General features: G+C 45.5%; 1 protein-coding gene across 4 annotated transcripts in view; it reads right to left on the reverse strand.

The window, feature by feature from the left end:
* Positions 1-22,702, reverse strand: part of DNAJC24 (DnaJ heat shock protein family (Hsp40) member C24) — an 81,810-nt gene that overhangs the window by 55,607 nt on the left and 3,501 nt on the right. For all 4 annotated transcript variants that reach the window (XM_019476799.2, XM_014602328.3, XM_059722719.1 and 1 more), the window contains exon 2: positions 20,503-20,643. In XM_019476799.2, the coding sequence (XP_019332344.1) occupies positions 20,503-20,613 (111 nt within the window). In that variant the 5' untranslated portion in view covers positions 20,614-20,643. The remainder of the gene's footprint in view (positions 1-20,502; positions 20,644-22,702) is intronic.

A 22,702-nucleotide genomic window follows, 5' to 3' on the forward strand; every position in this document is an offset into this window, starting at 1 on the left:
ATCATTAATCATTGCTATGCACACAAGTGATTTTCTTCTTCACTATATGTTTGAAAATTATCAGCAGTTAAAGATGTAATAGAATAATTCGATCCAATTATAACTGATTTACAGCATATTGGAAAGGATCATCATCAAGGCTGGTAAGCTTAAAATGAGATTTATTAGCTGTATTATAATTTGCATGCACGCAATTGTGCTTTTTCTCTGCTCTACACTTCTTGTGCTTTGTGAGCAAAAAGGTTATCAAAATGTCCAGCAATCCTATTATGACACAGATTTTGATTTTAGGAACTAACGGAGGGCACTGAATTGTATTTCAGGATGTCTTTATGGTCATTTAAATTTTAATAGCCATTCATTTGGCAAATAGATTTTTCAAAATACATAGGATGAGTGCATAAAAGTATAAAATGTATATAACAAGCCAGAGTTTAAAATTTGTTAATCTCTATCCATAACAGAATAATCTACTGTTAAAAACATCTCGAGTTGTACTGACACCAGTCTAGTGGTCAAATGTCCTTTTTGGTTTATGTTAATCTGTCTGTCATCTGCCTTCTTCATTTTCCTTGCTCTCACAGATGAACAGGCAGAAAGTAGGAGAAAATCCTATATTAGAGTAATAGTCACAAAAAAGAGGTACCTGGGAGCACATCAAACTGAAATCATCTGCATTTTGATGTCACATTTTTAGCTCAGACTTTATTAAGGGAGTTGATTCTTGAACATCCCCTGCCTTGCAGTTCAAGAAGAAGATAATGATAATATGAGCTAGGTTTTTATGAATGGTTTGCTTTTTTTGGATCTGGCATAGATACGACACAAGTATCTCATACACAAAGACAAAAATATCAATGAAACCTGTCAAAAAGTTCCTTTCGTAAAAGGTTTACCTGACCCAAGCAATTCCAACATCATGAAGCAATTAAATGTTTTATCCTCTTTTAACTAACAAACTGCAACTTCAATAAGCATCAGATTAAAATAAAACAATGGGGCTAGCCAATACTAGCTCTTATCCACTGGATAGTACACTATCATGAGCCTTAGTTTAAGTTCTTGGTTTGTTATAGACAAAGTTTACAGAGGGAAGGAAAATGCCAGTGACAATATACAAATACCAAGGAATACTAGCATATCAAAAATTGTCTTACAAGAGAAAAGAGGTCTGAAGTATTTCTGGCATCAATACCTCCCCCACAAAAAGCCTACTTTAGCCAGCTAACGTATGTACATCCTTTATATATAGAAAAGAAGCAAGACAGTCACGTTGATTTTAAAAGCAATGAGGTCTCCCTCTAATCTGTGTGTTTATAGTGCTCTCTAAGCATCAACAGTCAAATATGGATCTTAAGAATATTTGACCTTGCCAGACATGGGAAGTATCAGCACTTTAGAAGCGATGGGAAAAATACAACGGATCAATAACGTGAATTTTCAAAAGCCACAGAACAAAGCAGTAGCATCTTGTGCCCATCCCTGAGCTTACTTCATTAAATCAGGCTGACAATCAAAAAAACATACAAGAACTGAGCAATGAAGTTCTCAAAAGTATCTTAAAGTGACTCGGGATCCCAAGACCCATTTTTAGAAATAACTGGAATACATAAGTCACTTTTTAAAATGGACATAGAGAAAAATTTCAAAAAGTACCTAAACCCATGTCCAGAAGAGCGTTATGTGGTGCCGCAGACCTGTCTGTGGCGTCACACACTGCACATGCAGGCATTCCCTGTGCATCTACCTTGCAGAGCAAGGGTTTTTTTTGACCCACAACAAAAAAAAGTGTGTGGGGGGGTGCATGTAGTAGCAGCACACACCACCCAAAACTGGAACCCAGCCAGCCAGAGCCACACTCCAGCTGCAGGCCAGGCTCCCAGGATCCCCGTTGCTGGCCCTAGCCTCTGCTAGCCCACTTCAGGTAATCTGCTGCATGCCAAAGCACGTGTGTCATGGGCATTCCCTGGGACCAAATAGCAGTGGCATAAGATGTACTGCTGCTACTTGTCCCAGGGGAAACAAATGGATGCGCTCATCTGGATGCAGCCTAAGAATCTTTTCTTCTTCCTTTTTTTCCTCATTCTCCTTTATTTTTTTGGTAGAATTTGATAGCCAACATCCATTTAAATTATGAGTTCTTCCTTATAATAACCTCAGGATTTCATAGCCATTGTTATAACTATTGTGTTATCATAAGTCATTTCAAACTCAATTCATATAACCAATGACAATCTGAATCTAATGTTCAGGTTAAGTTTGGGGATTGGAGAGCTGGATATTATATTCGTGTCATGATTTGATCACTGCCTTCTTCTGATCTGTGGTCAGGGATCATCTTCCCAATTCAGTAAGGGATTTGTTTTAACAGTATATCCTCAAGACTAATGAAGTTTTAGATTTTCCAGGTGATTCTTAGGGTGGATTCTGATGACAAAATGTTCTGGTCATCTAGTTAGATTTTAATAAGGAACTTTTTCACTGATTGTTGATAGAACTATCTCCAGTCACTTTCTCCACAAAATCCTTACTGTCCTCTCTGATTTATGTTTTATCTGCAACATGTGCAGCTTGCTAAAGCAGAATGATAATAGAGTGGACTAGTTCCACATTTTTGCTACCTGAATTTCAGGAAGTATTGAAGAGCACACAACCCGTGCTTTGGCTCCTTCTTGATCAGCAAGGACCACTTCTAGGTTGTTAGCTGGTGGAGAATAACAATACCTCCTTAGGGACCAAGTTGCTTTAAAGCAGGGATGGGCAAAATATGGCTCAGGCTGGCAGTGGGGTGGGTTACAAGCTGGTGCTGAGCGCAGGGAAAAGTGGCCCCTCGCCCGCCCCAGGGCCAGCACCCCACGCTGCAGCCACCTGCAGCCTGCCTGGGGCTGCCTGTGCCTGCTCCAGGCAGCCCCATGCAGGTTGCGAGCGCCTGCAACATGGGGCGCCAGCAACATGGGGCGCCAGCTATGGGGCAGGTGAGGGGCCACTTTTCCCCACACTCAGCACCAGCTTCTTCCCTGCTGGCGAGCAGGGAGTCAGGGCTGTGCGCTGCCCCCTGCCTGTACCGCAGGGCTGGGGGGCACTGGGTGTGAGCGGGTGGGGAGCCAGTGGGAGCATGGGTCCTGCATGGTGTCCCGGGGCCAGTGCTGGCGGGGCCCAGAGCAGGGTGGCAGGAGCGCAGGGTCCCAGCTGGCAGGGGCTCTATGGAGCCGGGCCAGCTCCCCCCTCCCTGCTGGTGCAGCCCAGCCCAGCTCCACAGACCCCTGCCAGCCTGTGCCCCACTTTGGGCCCCACTGGTGCTGGCCCTGGGACATTGGTCCCAAGATGGTGACCAGGGGGCGGGCCACCCATCAAGGGGTGGGGCTCCTGTCAAGGGACGGGGCTATCCATGCGGCCCTCCACAGCTTGCCAAAACTGGGTAAGCAGCCCTCCGCTTAAAATAATTGCCCACCGCTGCTTTAAAGGAACTTTAAAGGAAAGTATACTTTAAAGAAAACATGTAATTATAGATATGGAATCACTTTTCCACCTCCTTGTAAGTCTTCCAGAGACTTCACAACAGATTCTATTTTAAAATATTTTCTTTGTTTCTATTAATACCTTACACAACAAATCTCTTGAACTTGGTTTATACATTGCCAATGTGTGCTGGAATATGAATGTGACAAGAACAGATCATACATTAGTAGCATCTCAAATTTCAGCTACCTCTCCCTTACTTCATACTAAAGCCTGTACCTCGCAGGGCTAGAAAACAAAAAAACCGTCATATTTACTTGAATCCAAGATGAGGCTCCCCTCCCACCCATTTAACATGGGGTTGGGGTTGGGGTTGGAGCTGCAGCTGCTGTCTACCCCCCTGCTGCCTCTGCCCACCCAGTCATATTTGCCTCCTCTGCAGTTTCTGCCTCCACCCCACCAGCTCTGGCTAGGGTGGCCATCATAGAGGACATTCCAGTTTTCTGCTACTCTGTCCTTTATTGTTATGAAACCTGACGCCTTTATGTTCTCTATTTTTCTCTTCAGCTGTCTTCTATGATGGCCACCCTAGCTCTGGCCCTAGGCTGGTCTCACTCCAGCCCAGGGCATGGAGCTCATGGTTACTACAGCCCCAGCTCAGCTGGGTAGTACCAGCAGCAATACAGCAGCCCCAGCTTTAGGGCCCAGCCAGAGCTGCCACCACTGCAGCAGCTGTTGCTGGGCTAAGCTAAGTGTGGAGCAACCATGTGGTCTGTACCTCAAGCTAGAGTGGGGCCAAAGTGGAGGGTAAATGACAGAAGGGCAGATGCAGGGGCAGAGGCCACAGGGGTAGGTAGCAGGGAGGGCCAGGCCAACTGCCTGCCCCACTACCACCTCTCCCACTGCTTGCCCTACCGCCTTCCACCTGCCCCCATGCCACTGCCCCGCTATTTCCTCCAGAGTGGGGGATATTTTTAAGATGATCCTCCAATAATTAGATTCTACATATAGAAAGTTATAACAAATTTATAAATTGTCCATGTCTAGAAACTAATTATTGGTGATGACCTTAAAGTTAGAGTCATCTTGGATTTGGGTAAATACGGCATTAGAAACCAATGACTCCAAGTAAGCTGCAAACAAAAATATAATTAACTTTGCACCAAGTGGTCAATCCAAATTTGGAAATGGCTTGCTGAGCCTGAAATCAGTTTAACATTATCTAGATCAAGGGTTGGCTACCTTTTACTAATGGTGGCTACAGCTTCTTACCCACCCACTGCCACAGGTCATCAACCCTCGGCTGCTTTCCCAACCATCCTGGTCTGTGTGGTAGGTGGCTCTCTCACCACCTAACTGAAGCTTCCGCTGAAAAATGTGCCTCTGAAAAGTGTGTGAGCAACAATATGGACCAGCTAATTCAGAGGCAACTGTAAGTAGACGCTGCAGTGGCGGGGCAAAAAAACAGCCTTCCACACAGAACGAGTATGGCTGTGACAGATGCAAGTTATTGGCCTGCTACTGGTAAACCACAGCACAGAATGTAGGCTGCATAGGGCAGCTGGATGGCAGCAGGGTGTCAGCATGCAGTTAATAAAACACGGACCAGATCAGAACTTCATGGAACAAAGCCAATCTCTTCATGGGCCACAGGTTGCTGACCACTGGCTTAGGTTACTCCAGTAAATAATGCACATGAAAGACTACCAGTTTCTTTTCTTGCTAATATGCTATTATGACACTATTTGTTTTTCTAATATTTAAATTGTAAAAGTTGGATTGAGTTTCCTCTTCTTCAGTTAGGTTTATATTATTAATGTTTTCAAGTATATTTAGTATTCATGAAATTAAAATAAGAAGGTGGCACACTGCTGCAAATATCAAATAAAAGGTGTGATGTAGCATAATTACAAAAAGGGTCCTACAGTACTCTTAACATAAGCCTACTTGTCCAAATGTAGTCCAATATGGCTTTTACATCTTTGCTTCCGAGTGATTTTGCTCAGAACATAGCACAGTGGAAACTCTACACTGGTTGGCATCTAAGCACCATAACAAGGTAAAATATGTTAAATTGCATCAAGAACTAATGGGCATAGATGTGTTTTAAACTGAGCAATATTCAAATTCCATTTCATTAGGACCACATAAGCAGAAGTTACATGCAAAACACATTTCAAAGAAAAAACACTCACATAATTAATCCCTTGAGTACTTCCAACAAAAGAAAAAAAGAAGTACGTCTAACACTGTAGTTTTTCAAATAAAAAGGGTGCAAACTTGGGTTAGTTTTAAAAAATTCAGAGAGTATTTAAATGATGCTTTCCCTAAAAGGGGGCATACCTAGAGCTCGAATTTTCTAACTTTCAGGGTTCCAATTCCCCATTTTAATTCAGCATCAAAGATTTGTTTTTGCAATTTGAAGTTAACTTTAATAGTTACAAACTAAGACACAAATCTCACAATTGTGTATATGCACATTTAACTTTATATGTGACCTCAAATGGGATTGCTTGTCTGCAAAATTAACATACAAACTGTTTGTCAAACTGAAGCCAGCATCAACAAAAAACAAATATCCCTCATGGGGAGGAAACAGCTGGCATTCACTCATCTAGTTTTTTAAATGAAAAATTTTCTGTATAAAACTAGAGATCTAAAAGCACCCTCTTTCCATTGCCAATGATAATTGTCTTCACTCTGTGTTTGATACCCTTACATTCTCTATACTTTCAGAATTTATAACTAGTTTAACGCTAATCTATACATGAATTCTTCTAATCAAGAGAATCTTAGTGCCCACATAAGTGTTAAGTGACATTTTATTCCCTTCCCACATTAAGAAAAGAGCTTCCTGCACACTCCTTGCTCAAATTACATGGAATTTCTTTAAGATTAGGGCACACATTGTAACAGCAGCATATAATTTTCCTGCACAATAATTCTTTTCCAGCTGAAAGGTATCCTATAATATCATCAGCATCAACACGAATAGACACCTGATTTTCAGCTAGACAAAGCTTATGTATTTGGTGGGTTTATTCTCTGTAAACAGCAATTTTCACTTACAGAATAGCTGCAAGAAAATTTGAAAACAACCTAGCAACTAATTTTTGACCCTCAAATACTGGACAAAAAAAGACTAAAAATTGTAGTCATAGTACAGAAAAGATGGTGTACATTTTTTTTAATGGAACTTATTTCTGTTAGTCTAGTTTTATACTCCAACTGTTAATTCAGTATGTGTTCAATATATGAGTAATGCCTTTCACAGACTGCAAAAATTGTGTGGGTTGCATGACTAGCAGCACAACCCAAACCCTCCTTATGCATTTATGATTGCATATTATTCAAACTACAATCCAGCTATGAAAAATATGGTAGTTATCACAAATATTTCAAAACTGTGAACATGTCCTGAATATCAAAGGACTATGAACCAAATTCAGGATTGATTTTGAATACAGCTACAGCACAGTTCTTGAACTCTGTTTTTCCCATACCTGCAAATCTCATGTTCCTCTGCAGTAAATTCTAGGGTTGACCTGATTAAAATAATTCACTAAGGAGCATCTCCAATGGACTGCGAGAGGGACAGAACATATGCTTCTATTAATGGTTTCAAAAGCTTACCTGGGCTAGGATTCAAACAATCGCAGTATGTGCACTGATCAGGACACTGCCCCACATAGCTTTCAAGCACCTGGCCCAGGAGAGCAATTCAAACCAACTCAGCTGGATGCCAAGAATCCTTAAACTGTCAATGGAGAGACTAAATAGATGCCAAGAAGCAATTCAAGTTTAAGCATCTGGGTGCTCTATTCAGAGAATGGAGAACGTTAAGAATGCCAGGAGACTCTTAAGAGATACGAAACAGGAACCACTAACTCACGCTGGTGTGTATAAACTCCCAGCTCTCTGGAGGTTAGGCACCTACTTAAAAGTTATGCATTAAGGGTCACAATGTTTTCAAACACATGTTTGAGGGTAGCTACATAGCAGACATCTGAAGATAGGTGATTCAGAACTTCTAGGACACAGGCAAATATACACTTCTAGGGCACAGGCAAATGTAGTTTCAAAAGTGGAAGAGCAGTGGATGAAGGGGGGTTAAAGTTGGAGCAGTTCTGATACATTTGTATCTTTCTCAACTTGTGCATATCTAACTGTTATAGCATAAGGGTACCTGTATGTTCCCAAGCACCAGCTCTCCCCCCCCTCCTTTTGAAACTGCTCTAAATATATTTTCACCCATGTCCGTAGCCATACTTGCATGGTGGCATCCTACTTCAAACCATTTAATAGGGTGCTTGCCCAAAAGTGGGAGACTTAGGTTCTAGGTCCTCCTCAGCCTAACCTCCCAGGACAATGTCTTAAAACACATGAGGTGAGGACACTCGCTAGTGGGAGAGCAAGCAAGAGGGACTGCAACACTATTAGTAGTGGTTAGGACACTCCCCTTGGAGGGCAAAACTTCAAGTCCTTGGTTATTTCTACTTTAACCAATGACTACATGATGCCATCGATGACCAGGTCAAAGTGCTGAAATCAGAGGTAAGGATGGAATAAGAAAGCCTTAACAATACAGCCAACTGTAAGAATAATGGGGCAATCTGCCAAAAGTGGGGGAGAGCAAAATTAAATAATTTATGAGCATATAGAAGATAATAAGATATTAAAAAACATGTTCTGTGTATTTGTCAAGAACACACTGTGTCAAACCAATCCAATCTTTTTCAGTGGCAGGGTAGGTGGTCTAGTGGATACAATAAAAGCAGTACATGGAATGTGTGTGACATTATCCCACATGGCACTCTCATAATCAAACCAGAGAAATATGGTTTATGGAAAAATCACCAAAGGTGGGTGAGCTACTAGTTAAAAACGCACAGTCAAAGAGTAGCTATTAATGGTTTGCTGCCACTTTGGGAAGCCATTTTAAGTGGGTCTGATCAGAGTCCATTTCTGTTCAGTATTTTAATTGACTTAGTAGATGAGCAAAAAGTATGTGAAAAAGATGCTAAATAACACCACTCTAGGAGGGATTACAGGCATTTAAAAAAACAGGATTAGGATTTAGAATTTAATATCCAGATAAACTGGGAAAGAGTCAATAAAATAAGTATTATATTTAGCAGGAAAGAATCAAATCCACAAATACAAAATAAAGAATATTTATCTAGTCAGTAACGGTTACTAGATGTTTTTCAGCAGTATTGTGTCTGAAACAGTTTGGAAATCAATACTGCTAAATCCACGGTGCAGGTTTTTGGAAACTGAAGGAGGAAACAGGTATGGCTTTTACAGAAAAAGAAACTGGAAGTTGTATCCCTATTTAAATACTTTGGAATTGAGTTTAATAAAAATCTGAACTGGAATAAACACACAAAAATGTAAGCACTATAGCAAAATAAGTTTTGAGTGGAGTTTTTATCCTTTTACAATAAGACTGGTACAAGGGTGGTACTGGCAGCACTAAGGCAAGGGGCAGAAGTTACACATATAAGCGGTCCTTGACTTCAACTTCTCGATTTACAAGGAACAGCACTTACGACCTTTATAAAATGACACCATGTTTCGAAGTTCTGGTGGGGATTTCAACTGTATGATGCTCGATACATCTGTGTCCAGCTGGTAAGTCTGGTAAGGGAGTGGGGAGGGAAACAGTGTGGTGGAGGGGGCAGATCAATGCCCCCGCAGCAAAGGACAGATTGGAGCAGGAGCTGAGACAGGGGGCTGGGGTAATTGCTGCCCAGCCAGGGCGAAAGTGTTGGGGGGGGGGAGCACGGGACAAAGGCACAGCTCATCCAGGGGGCATGGAGAGGGGGAAGGCTCCTGCTGCTGCGTGCCACTAGTCTAGGAGCTGCTCATCTGGAGGTTTGTCTGGCAGCTTCCACCACTGCTCCTGCCGCTTGTCTGGGAGGGCATGGGAGGGGTATGTGCCCCCGGATCTGCACGGGGCAGGCAGGGCCAGGGCTGCAGCACACTGCACTCTGGGTCAGCGTGGTGGTGCTGTGAGCGGGGACGGGGTGGGTGTAGGAGAACTGCTGCTCTGCCTCCAAAAGAGTGGCGCACAGCAGTGGGAGCTGCTTCCCCCACCATGCCCCCTGGATGAGCTGCAGCTCCGTCCTGTGCCTGCCTCAGCTGGGTGAGCAGTGGGAGGCATGGGGGGGGGGTGCCCCTGAATTGGGGTGGGGCAGGCGACGGAACGGGAGCTACAGAGGGGACTGCAGCCACCCGAAAATTTGTTGTAGCCCCGCCCCCCATAGCCCCTGCCGCTTGCCAGGAGCAGAGTGCAGCACAGCCCTGGCTTCGCCCACCCCATGCAGATCCAGGGGCACATGCCCTGCCCCCACCCGGTGCTCTCCCAGATGAGCAGCGGAAGCCGCCAGATGAGCAGCTCTTAGACCAAAGGCACGTAGTGGTGGAAGATACCCTACCTGCACCCCCCCGGATGAGCTGCACCTTCATCCCACCTGCACAGTACTTGTCCTAGCCCTTGTCCCAGCCCCAATTCCTCCTTCGCTGCTGGGGTGTTGATCTGCACCCCCCAAGCCCTTCCCTCCCCCCTTCCCTTGCACCAAAAAAGACTTACCAGCAATGTTCCCTCTAAGGAATAGCGGGCCGTGAGTGCGTCGCCTCGGTCAGGTGTGGGACACTTACTGAAGGGGGCTGAGGGCTGGGGCCTAAAGGCTGGGGGCTGGAGTGGAGAGGCTGGGGGCTGGGGCTGGAGCTGAGAGGCTGAGGCCAGAGGCTGAAGGTATTGTGTTGCAGTCCCTCTTGCTTGCTCTCCCACTAGCGAGTGTCCTCACCTCATGTGTTTTAAGACATTCTCCTGGGAGGTTAGGTTGAGGAGGACCTAGAACCTAAGTCTCCCACTTTTGGGCAAGCACCCTATTAAATGGTTTGAAGTAGGATGCCACCATGCAAGTATGGCTACGGACATGGGCAAAAATATATTTAGAGCAGTTTCAAAAGGGGGGGGGGAAGCTGGTTCTTGGGAACATACAGCTACCCATATGCTATAACAGTTGATATGCACAAGCTGAGAGAGATACAAATGTATCAGAACTGCTCCAACTTTAACCCAGAGGCTGGGGGTTGAAGGCTGGAGCCGAGAGGCTGGGGGCCGAAGCTGGGGCCAGGGAGTAGAGGCTGGGGACAGGGGCCAGAGCTGAGGGCCAGGGACTGGAGCTGGGGGCCAGGGGCTGGAGCCGGGGGCCAGGGGCTGGCGTGGGCTCCATCGGCTCCAGGGAAGTGCTCCGCTCCCCCACATCAGGGCCGGGGAGTGGAGCACTTCCCCAGAGCCTGCAGAGCCTGCGCCAGCCCCCCGCTCCAGCCTCCATCCCTGCCTTGCCTCACCTCAGGGAGAAGCCACTGCCTGCCCACTCCAGGGAAGTGCTCCACTTCCCGGCCCTGATGCAGGGGAGCGGAGCACTTCCCCGGAGCCAGCGGCAGGCTCCCACCCCAACCTCGCCTAGGAGCTTCAGCTCCTCTCCTAGTGCGCGTCCTTGAAAAGGCTGTGCGCAGCCACACTTTTAGTTGTGCACAGCCGCGCATGTGTGCACCTTAGAGGGAACCTTGCTTACCAGCTGGACGCAGCTGTATCGAGCATCGTAAAGGAACCAATCACCCATTTATAACATTGTTCCTATGGGAAAATTGTTTCCAAGTTATGATGTTTCAACTTAAGACGCGGTTTTCAGGAACCAATTGTGCTGCAAGTCTGAGGACTGCCTGTAAACTGGTTTAAGTAATCAGAAACTGGTTTAAACCTGTAACAGAACAGGAGTTCAGTGCAGATAAACCACTTTCAAAACAGCCAAAACCAGTTTAAGATAAACCGGGCTGGATGCATGATTTCAGTTAGGGGTGCACCGCAGAAGATTTTCTTGGCCAATGCTGATAGCTGATTATTAATTAGCCATATTGGCTGATACTAATCCGATAACTAATATTTAGTAATAAAGCTCACTGAATGAGCTTTAGTTCAAGCATCCCCACTGTAGCAGAATACCATCCCTGTCTCTCTCCAAAACTCTGTTACCTGACAATTTGGTTACCATGGTCACTCCTCTGTCCCATCTCTTCATGTGACCCTGAGCTGGATACATTCCTGAGGGAGGGGGGAAACCTGCTCCCTCTGCCTACATGACTGGCATCATATACCTGGGTGAGGGGCTTATGCTCCCTATTGTTCTAAACAATGCCACCCTGACTGGGAAGGGGCTAGAGACCCTACCAGTCTACCCGGCAATGAGTGATGCATTTCAAATTGGTTGGCTGGCAGCCAACAGGTGTTGGTCTCCATTGGACCAGGAAAATGATGTCATGAAGTCTATATAAGTTAAGGACTGCCCAGGAGGAGGGGCAGTAGCCATGATGAAAATTTAGAGAAGCCGGACCATCTGAAACTTGCTCTCTCTTGAAACTCATGGTCAATGAACTGCCTGCCTCCACAGGGAATCTCCACCTGCCTCTGGATGATACTTGTGAGTAAGCTACCCGAGATCTAACTAGATATATAACTTGCAGTAACTCAGATGCGTGATCAAAGGCTACCCAGCCACCTTGTTTGCTCTATGGGATTTCTCTGACATTGCTTTACCCTATTCCAAACCTCCTCTTTGTAACCAATAAAGTTCTCATTTGTACCTAGTGTGGGAGACTTATTGGAAGAGGGGCTAGATTATGTGTTGGGGTCTCCTTGGTTCAGCTGACTAAGGGAGACCATTATTTGTGCTTCAGACTAAGGGAAGCACCACAAGTTCTTGAAGTGGGTTGAGTACCCTCAAGGACTACTGGCCTGTTTCCCAGTGGGCATAGAGTCAGGATCATTCCAGACGGTGGGTGGTGGTGGCGTTACCCCCAGGCTAGTGGGTGTACTCCAGGAAGAGGGTCGGCCAGATGCGAGGTGCCCCTGGGGAGGCACTCAGAGCTGTGCGCGCCGGGTCTGACCCTGGGTCGCTTTCGTCGCTCTGCACGCGGGCTGTGGCCAGCAGCCCGGGCAGGCCGGATCGGAGAGGGCGGGCGCCGAGCTAGAATTAGGCACAGACACGTAACGGTTGATTTTAAGATTATTTTACTTACACCGAGATGGTCGTGGTGTAGGCTGAGAACTTGTTTGAGTTGCGGTTACAACAAAAAACACGAACACACGTGGAGGTTGCAAGGCTCCACGCAGACAGAACATGAACAATCACGTGGAGGTTGCTAGGCTCCACGCAGACAAACTCCGGATGTCCAGGACAAGCGCGCATTAAACTCGTCGTTACGTCTTATAGTAGGCTCCGTTCGAAGACGGGAAGAGGTGGGCGGCGGATCAGGCCGCCAAACTCCTCTGAGTGACACACAGGGTTTCTATTACCCTGCCGCGCACACCCAGAGTCCCCACGAGATGGATGCGGAGTCCTCTTCGGCTTGGGCGGAAACTGCTCAAGCCTCTTATACGGCTAGTAGGCCAATCGCTAGCCGCCACGTGTGAATAATTTAGAACTAGCCAATTGCGGGGCACAAATTTGCATACGACGAGCGGGAAACCTTTGCACCGTGCATTTCTGCGTTGCAAAAGAAATGCACCCTGCAAAGATCGCTGAAAAGTGGCGGGAACACTCCTTTGCACGTGGGTTCTCTGTGCAGCAGAACTCCTCCGTGCAACGAAGTTGTATACCCATGGGGATAATTCTTAGTGCCGAAGCACACACAAAAAAAATCAGACCTTTGGGTCATGACAAGAGCCTGGAAGGTGGTCGTGCGCAGTGAGGTGGGTGGCTCAGTGCAGGACCACCTCCTACTGGCCCACCACACCCACTGCCATTTCTAAGCATGGGGACACTGATACAGTAGACACGGCGGCACTTTAATTAGAGCCACTGCCCCCCCCACTCCTAGAGCACATGTAAAAATGAGCCGTGCCACTTCTGGTCTCTGCCCTTCAACTCCAGCCTGGAGGCAGCTGACTGAGCCTGCCGAGGGCTGGGTGGTCTCTGGGCACTTTAACTAGAGCAGCTCTAAGAGTCTTCCTTCCCACCAGGAGAAAGATACATTGGGGGGAGTGGATTCCCTGGCCCCGTACCAGTCTCTGCCCTGACCCCTGGGGCACAGACCCCCAAGCACCACGGGTTGAGTCATGCTGGGCCAGGCAGCTCATCTCTGCCTGCCCCTCACAGCCCCAGTCACATCTCCAGCCCTTGGCACCTTTACAGTGCCCATCCCAGTCGCTGCCCACAGTAAGTTCTGTGCCGCACCGCACCAGTGCCTGGGACACTGCACCAACTGCCCAGCCCACCGGTGAGGCAATGGGGTGAATCTGGGGTCACCATGGCTCGTGGGAGGGAACCAAGGCATCCAGAGGCCACAGCATAATTAATTTATTGGAGAACATCATCAAGCAAAAAAAGCCAATTGCCGATAACGTTCATTTTCCTTTTATCAGTGCCGATCTGCTACACAACTGATACATTGGTGCACCTCTAATTTAGGTCAAACCCATTTGTGGAATTTCTGTCCCAGACCCCTTCTTGGTTCAAGTTAACTCACAGTACCTCAGCATCTCAGGGTGCTTTGCAGCCCTAGGCTATGCTGTCTGCTCCAGTGGAGTAGGGACTGCTTCACCCCTCTGCTCCTTAGTCTACTTCTTACCTGGGTCTATCAGCCCATAGGGATGGGGGGACAGGGGAAAAGACCCCGTTACGCCTCAGCTCTGTATTCTTGGGCAACTCTGGCACAGGATGCAGTCTGTCTGACTCACAAAGGACTCACCCCCCCCTCCCTCCCCTCCTCTACATAAACGAAACTGATTAAGATGCAGTGAGAGACGCACCTAAAACTCTCTAGATAAGGGTGATAAGAGTGAACAACTGCCCTACGTCTCATTTACATCCGAGATGGAACCAGATGACCATTCATTTACATGAGAGATGGAGAACAGAAAGCCTGAAGCAGAGACTGCAGTGAATTCTGGGACCAGAGAAGCAGGAGAGCGCTGCATGATGGGGAATCTGTGCTTCCAATGTTAATCAACCCATGTTCACACACACCCAGCTCAGCATTTATCAGACCAGTTCTAATCTGGATTTGCTAAGGACTTCCCCCCCCCCCCAGACACACATACACAGCTCTAAGTTTAATAGGCATCTCGGGCCGTACATTCCCCGGTCCCACTATGGGAGGCCTATTTAAACTTGATTGACTAAAACTCAGTTGCCGGGTTAGGGAATGCTGAGGCAAGAGACCGAGTCAGAGGGGGTATGGGCAACATTTGAACAATGGTTAAGGGTTCATCACAGCATCCAGCCTGCTGGAGCCCTAATCCCAGGTGTTGTCGTATCTTTCCCGAGACGACTGGTGGAAGTCCTCTCCACAAAAGGTTATGAGCACCCCAATAATTGCTTTAGATCTGGAAAAGTCATGCTAAGCTGAGGCTTGTGCACAACAAGTAAAAATCCAAAATCCTGATGCTGCAAGCTATCTATTGTTCCTGAAGAAACCATGAGATATCCCATCAGTATATCTGCCATCCATAGGAATCTCAAGCTGGCTCCCAAGTATTTGGGTTACTCCCTAATCTTAAGTGTTTCCTGATTATCAATCAGTTTCCTGAGATGGTCCAAACCAGATAACCCCTTGTCAATAGAAAAAACAATAATTTACACTACTGAGGGTGCTTTGAAGCAGCTGAACTGAGGGTATAAAAATCTGTAAGTGTGTGTACTTAGAGAAAGAAAGAAAAAGAAGAAGCAGGAGGAAAGAGGGAGAAAAGGAAAGAAGAAAACTCCTGTGCTGACACCATCCCCTGTCATTCTTGGGACGCTGGAAGAACAGATCATCTCTCTCTTCAAAGATTGTGCTACGGACTGTGCCTGTCAGCTTTGCAGCCTGAGTACCATGGGCTAGGTGAGACCCCAGCGTTCTGTCTCTTCTGTCTAGGCATAAACTTCTGAGCCTGAACTGTATTAGTTAAGTCTGAGCTAAGTTTCCCCAAATACTTAGTGAAATCAGGGTAGTATTGTCATTGTTTGTGTTTGTTTTTCTTTTGCATATCTATTACTACTAGTACCATTATATATTTCATATGCTTAGCAATAAATAACTTTTATAGTCAAACTGGTAGTAATTGGGTATATTTTTCCTTCTTTGTTTCTCTTTCCTCCCGTGCTCTGCAGCAACGCTTCTTTTACCTATGCTAAAGATCCCTGTGAAGCCTAAATTATTGTGGGGTCTGCTCATCAGGAGGCCAAAGATTGGGACGTGCTGAGTTTGAAACACATAAGGGGATCAGCTTGTACAGGCTGATTGACCCAGTTTGACTCAGACGTGCCCTTATGAACTGAATGCTGGCCCATGAGGGTGTCAGCTGGACACCCAGCTGGATTCAGAGGGATTCTGTTTACCTGTGTGCTTGTGTCTGACTGCAGTTTATTGTTGCTCTTATGAACTGATTCTTGGCATATGAGGGTGTCAGCCTGTCCATGCTGATCAGCCCGGCCAGGTCAGGCATGTCACGTTAACTTGTGTGTGTTTGTGTGTATGACTGATTTGGTGACTGGAGGAACCCAGTCCCATTGAGATTGAGTCCTGCAAGATAGCTCCACTGGGGGTGAGGGCTTGCAGAAGGGAGAAATACAGCTCCGTATAGTAACACAAGCAGCACACTGACAGAATCACCAAGACCCTAGAAACTATCCTTTAATAAATGAGCACACCCCAAAGTAATGGGCAAATTTGGTAACACCCCAGACCCTCCTAGCCAGGTTATACACAGCACCTACGGTGAGGAAAATCCCTTGTGGTGGGGGCTTTTTGACCCTTAGCAGCATTCCCCCATCCCAGCTGCTGACTACTTCAGCCACTGCCACAGGAGGGAGGGAGAAAGAGCCAGGCAGCTGCCCATGCAGGCCAGCATGGGGACACTGGGGAGCCCCTACCTTGGGGGGCTCTCCCTCACCCCAGCCCGGGGCAGCCCCAGGGAGCTGAGGGGAATACTTCCCCTCCTGAACCCCAGAGCTGCTTGCTTTAGCTCCTGAAATTGTGATGGATAGCCCAGGGAGTGGAGGGAAAATCTGCTCCTCCACAGCCAGTTTTGCCTCAGCTGCTGTGAGTCTGAGGCCAAACTAGTTGAAAAATTTCCCTCTGCTCCCTGAGGCTGCCCTGGGCTAACACTGAGATTCAAAGCAGCTGAGACAAGCAGCTCTGCAATTTGGGAGGGAAAGAATTCCTATCAGCTCCCTGGGGCTGCCCTGGGCTGGGGTGGGGGAAAGCCCCCCAAGGCAAGGGTTCCCCAGTGCCCCCATGCTGGGATTTACGAGCAGGCACCCAGCTGGAGGACTCCTTATCCCTCTCTCCTGGGGCAGTGGCTGAAGCTGTCAGCAGCTGGGAAGAGGGGAGGCGGGGGGTGGATTACCTTCAGCTTTCCAGGGCTGCCTGGGCTGGGGACCCCAGGCTGGTGGAAACCTCCTGAGGGGGAGGCTCCTTCAAGGTGGGCCAGCACCTGGACAGGGGTCTCCTTAACCCCCTGTGGGGGGGACAGCAGAGGATTGGTCTGGGTCAGTGCAGGCCTTCCCCTGCGTTTCCCAATTGAAAACTGAACACCAGCTCAGTTGGTTATCGGTTCAACCTATGCAGCATAGAGGAAGCTGCCTAAATTGAATTGATTCCACCTCAGGCTTTTTGACTGTCTGTACTTAGCCTAAATGTCTACAGGTCTAAGGTAGAATGTGTTTTATTATATGGCGTGGAACTATAGAGTGATGACTTGCTTCATTGAAAAATAGAAAAAAATACAAATTACTTTCTAAGGTGGCTTTTATTTCTACCAGACTCTACACCAGCAGGGCTCATGTGGCCTGAAACATGGCTGCTTAATGTAAGCACTTCAGCTCAGTTAAGAACCCTAATTACTGAGTAAAAATGTGTACCTGTACCTCTATCTATACCCCAAGAAGTGCATTTTAGAGGCCTTTCCTCTTCCACATAAACCCTTTGTTTGGATGGTTAAATAACATTTTATACTCTCCTCCAGACAAATGGCCTAAGAAAAGTGCTGACAATCACTGATCCAATATTCCCCCTATATTTAAAACCAAACAGAAACCAGATATCAATTGAAGAATAAAGATGCCAGCATATAGACATATATGTAGGCAAATGGTGTCAGACCCCATACATCAGGGGTTTTCAACCTTTTTTAACAAGTGTACCCCTTCTGGTGGCAGCACCCAGATGCATAGCGGGGTGGGGGGCTTGCATGTGGTGGCCACTGCCCACCACTCCACACTGCCACTACCACCATGCCCTACTTTCCCATGGCCGGTTACACATGCAGTTCCAAGGGCTGCTAATGGGCCTGGTGCCTGGCCAATTGCACGCCACCTGTGAGCAGCCCACTGAGCTGCACGTGTGACTGGCCATGGGAAAGCAGCACACAGTGGCAGCAAGAGGCAGTGGGTGGCGGCCACTGCTATGTGCAAGCCCCCTTACGCCCCCCAGCATCCAGCTGGCTGGGCGGTGCCTATGTGGCCCGCAGAGGGGTGCCACTGTCCTCACCTCCCCCTGCCCTGGTTCTGGGAGCAGGCACAGAAACACATTCCACCCCACCATTCAGACCCTTTGCACCTTGCTGCCCTCGCAGCTCTGCAGGTAGGGGGTGGCCACAGCACCTCCTTGCCATCAGCTATTGGCTGAGGGTGGTGGCCCAGCAGCCAAACAGGAGAGCAAATGGGTGGGGAGCAGGGAGGCACCGCAGTTTGCTGCATGGGGCTGGCGGCACCCAGCATGCCCTTCTCCCAGGTAAGAGGTGACATGTGGGAATGCGCCGGGGGAGACACTGCCACCATGCCCCAGGGCATGCTCCATCCCCACCCACCCGTGCAAGTACCCCTCTTCAGGTACCCCTAGGGGTATGCATATCTCCAGATGACAACCCCTGCCATACACAGACAGGGCATGTACTTGCAGGAACAATGAGGCAGACCATTTAAATCACTATTTGTGATTTTGCTCATTCTTTGAAGAAATAAGAGGAAAATTGATTTCTCCAGTAACTGAAAATGTTAAATACTGGGCTAATGAAGAAAACAACAATTCGGCTCCTTTCTAATAACCCACAGCCTGTCCTGTGCTCCCCAGGTGTACTTACATTATTTGCACAAGGAATAAGGGCCAAACTCAGTTAAAATTTCCCTGTTTCTATTCTTAAATATGGTATCCTTATTTTACTTTTTGTATCGTCATATATTGTTTATTTTAATTTTGTTTCAGTTGCCAGGATTTTTATACTTTTATGAATATTCATACATTATATAATGTTATTATAGTATATATAATTATATTGTAAATTTTACTGTATTGTTTTAGTAAAAGCAGTAAATAAACTACTCCTGCATCTAGTCAGCAGTATTGTGAAAAAGAATCTGAGGGTTATTATGTAACAAACTGTGTATTGGGATGCTATTATGAAAACAGAACAACTCTCATTCTGAGATGTATTGCTAGATGCCTCATATATAGGGAACGACAGGTAATATAATTCCACTCTAACCTACACGGTGAAGCTGGAGTCCTGTCGCCAGTTTTGGGCACCACACACTAAACTAATCTTTTGAGATCCCTTACAGCCATATATTTCTGATTTTTATACTCAGAAACCTTTACAGGTGCTGTGTTTTCATACATTTGCAATAAAGAGGACCGAGTATTGTGAGCTTTTTATCTTGCAATCTGCAGTGAGACTGAAATCAGTGAATGGATCACGCTACAAAATGTTATGATTTGAACTAACCACTTTTATCTTAACAGCTTCTTTTTTAACCATGAATGGAGATTTACAAATAGATTGCACCAGTTTTAAAAGAAACACAGTTTTTGTTTGGGTTGCCTTATAGGCACATTTTTAGTGTCACAAGAACATCAGGAACATCAGACATATTTGTCTTTTAGAAGGGTATTAGTCAGGCAAGTTATCTGGTGGAAGTGTACTTGTCCCTTTAAAAAAATGTTTTAATATGTTCATCATTTCATCTTTAAGACTATTTTTACTTAACATCCTATTTTTATTGTTTTTATCATTCAGAATACAACTGGAGTCAAGAGATTTTTGGTTAACCAAAGAAGTAATCTGTAAATAAAGGGTCTCTCTACCTTAGTAATGGAAACTAGACACATACATCTTGGACAAACATACCTTTTAATTGCTTTGAAAAGGCAGTGAGAGTTGCTGATCAGGAACACATTAGCAGTTGCTGTGAAAACCTGTGATACAAGGTAGCTAAACTGCTGTAACAACTCTGAATTGAAACACTTGTTTCACTAGAGCAACATGTAGCTATGACAGCAGAAAAGGTTATACTGCTGTCATGTAATGCTGATACAATTGTTACATCTGTCTATACCTGTAAGTCTCAAGTCAGCAAAAACTTCAGTTTACTTCAGTAAGAATTCTGTGAAATATCCACCATAATTTTTTTCAATATTTTTATATCAAAATCACAATACGTGTTCACCTACTTCTCTTCCCATGTCATTATTGAAGATTAACAAGGTAAATAAAGAACAACTTTCCTTTTTCCACTAAATCTGGCCCTCCTATTTGACATGCAACAATCCAACATTTGATCAATTACTTCCATGGCAGCAAACTGTAACACCACCAACACCAATTGATTTATCTTATTCTGCCACACTTTCAACAAAATGGGTTAGCTTCTTTAAAATAATTAAAAGTTGCAATGTAAATCAAAAGGAATTATTTTATTCCATTCTTATCCATGTAATGAACCAAACCAAATAAAACCAGACTTGGTACATGGGGCAGTGCATCCTTGGGGAAGAAGACAATACCATTCAGAGGGATTTAGTGATAAATAACCAGCTCTTGAGTTCTATTTCTTATTTTAAACTATCTACGCCCACTGACAAAATTATAAGCATATTCACTATGTTTGGCTCTTATTATACAAAATGCATATATGAAAACTATAATTGTTAGCTTACAAGTTTACATAGTTTATTTTTGAATTATTTAAATAATATAAATTATATACTTACTAATAATACCAGTTTTTGATATTTCCGTTTCAGTTCCATCAGGCTGTCTGATGGCTTTGCACCCAGAATGTCATACCAATCCTTCTTTGGCATCCTTACAAGGGCTGTCATTTCATGAGGTACAAAATTACTTTCTTAGATCTGTTTAACAACAATAAAAATATAATTTGAAGCATTCATTTAAAAAGAAAAAAATGTGAATAATCCTGTAATGTATGACAATACATGGGGCCGTGGCAGAGAATGACATCAACAATGACTGGAAGAGGCCACATCCTTCAAACGCCAGCTTATTAGCACATGTAGTCAGTCATGTTATCCCGCAATGGGTTTTGCATCATATGGAATGAGCTATTTCAACTGGAAGCAGCACATTTGCTGATGGATTGTATTCTATTTTCTAAGGGCACTAAGCCTTCTAAGTTCCATATTTCTTCCTCTCTCTGTGGTTCTACTTCTCCCTTTCCAACGGCCAGCCTCATGAGAGAAAAAAAGAAAAGAATCTGAGCAAGCCAGTGTGTGTGTGATGGGGACAAAGGCTAAATTCACAGTTCAGAGAGAGATACTACAGCTAGCTCTGAATAAACTGGCTTGGGTACCAGCAGTATAGCCACATTGTCAGGGATTCTAACCAGGTGAACTAGCTCCATGCTATGCTAAGGCAGCTATGCTCCTCCCAGTACCCAAATGAGTATATTCAATTATCTCTACTTGGTATCTCATTGTGTTGTGTGTACATGCCCAAAAATGAGACTTGGTACAAGGACACATGACCAAATTAGACTGAGACAAATGCGGGCAGAGATTTACAGTGTACTAGCTACTCCAGGGATAGCTAACCTAGGGCATGTGTGTTACAAATGGGATGGGCAGCATATGTGTGTGGAACACAGCAAACAGGAAAGAGGACAAGCAACTTACTGGAAGATAGGGAAAGAAGCAAGAAAACAGATCAGCAGATTGGTCAGGAAGCACAAGGCAAGGGGCAGAAAGCAGAGCATCAGATCTGTTAAGGGAAGGGGACTGGAGTAGCACCTGGGGAAAGTGTGGTGCTAATGTGTGGCTTGTCTGCTAAGCAGTTGGGCCCCAATGAGCTACTCCATGCTAACTGCCATTTTACTCACTGTTACCACATGACAAATAAAAGCTAACCCACTGCAGTTCCCTCTCCTTCATTAACAGGAATGAAGAGCAATAGCTTACCTTTCAGTGAAAGCAAGATAACTAACCACAGGGTAAACTTTCATTTACTGTGAGAAATAACTGAGGAGTGTAAATCACTACTCTCATTTTACCTTTCAGTAATTTGTTCATGAGTTCTGTGACACCACCCCAGAGTCCCAGTCTCCTGGAAGAATACTCAAACCCCTGTCTAAAGGCTACTTGAGAAGGGTGGAAAAGAGACACTCCTGTGGAGCTTATGCCACTTTGTGAAAAAGAATTCAAGATTCAGAGAAGAGAAGAAAGCAACAAGTAATATGACGCTGTAAATCATTGGTAAGGCTACACAGCTGAAAGAAGGGAGTTCTGGAGTATTACCTCCTAAATTAGCTCAGTTGTGCTATAGAGAACTAGGCTCGGATTGCTCTCATCCCCTCCGAGCTGCTTAGGTGTACTACTGAGTTGTCTTCACTAATACACATAAGTTTATTTCTTGACAGCACAGGCAAGCTAACTTAGAAGGTGATAAAGATTTCTGAGATGTTCATCCCTACTCCTTGGACTGCTTTTATATAAAATACACAGATGGCACCAGAATACCTAAAAGAGAGCATTTTTACACATGTAAGCACCACAGCATGAGACACTTTGAAAAGTGTCCGACGGTGCAATGCTTGCAGCTGTATAAAAGTGGCAAAATGCACTTCAGCACTGAGAAAATGGCAGCAGCACGTTTTGTAACTTAAAATCGGAGGTGCTTTTTTTCAAAAGCATGCCACCGCCATTTTCTGCATGCTGACGCACATTTTGCATTTATACAAGTGCACACAGCGCAGCTCAGTTCACCTCAGCTTGCAGACAAAGCAAACTCGATTAACTGAGTCTGCTCCAAAGCGATGGATCTCTGGCACGTCACAGGACAGAAAAGTGTGTGCATAAATCCCCTTATGCCTAAGTCCTCCTTTTAAATCCATCCTGCTTACACATGCTACGTCTTACCTGCACTATTTCTTTTATTTTGCTCCCCTCCATGCAGCAG

This window comes from Alligator mississippiensis, chromosome 2 (assembly GCF_030867095.1).
Source record: "Alligator mississippiensis isolate rAllMis1 chromosome 2, rAllMis1, whole genome shotgun sequence".
Classification (NCBI taxonomy): Eukaryota; Metazoa; Chordata; order Crocodylia; family Alligatoridae; genus Alligator; species Alligator mississippiensis.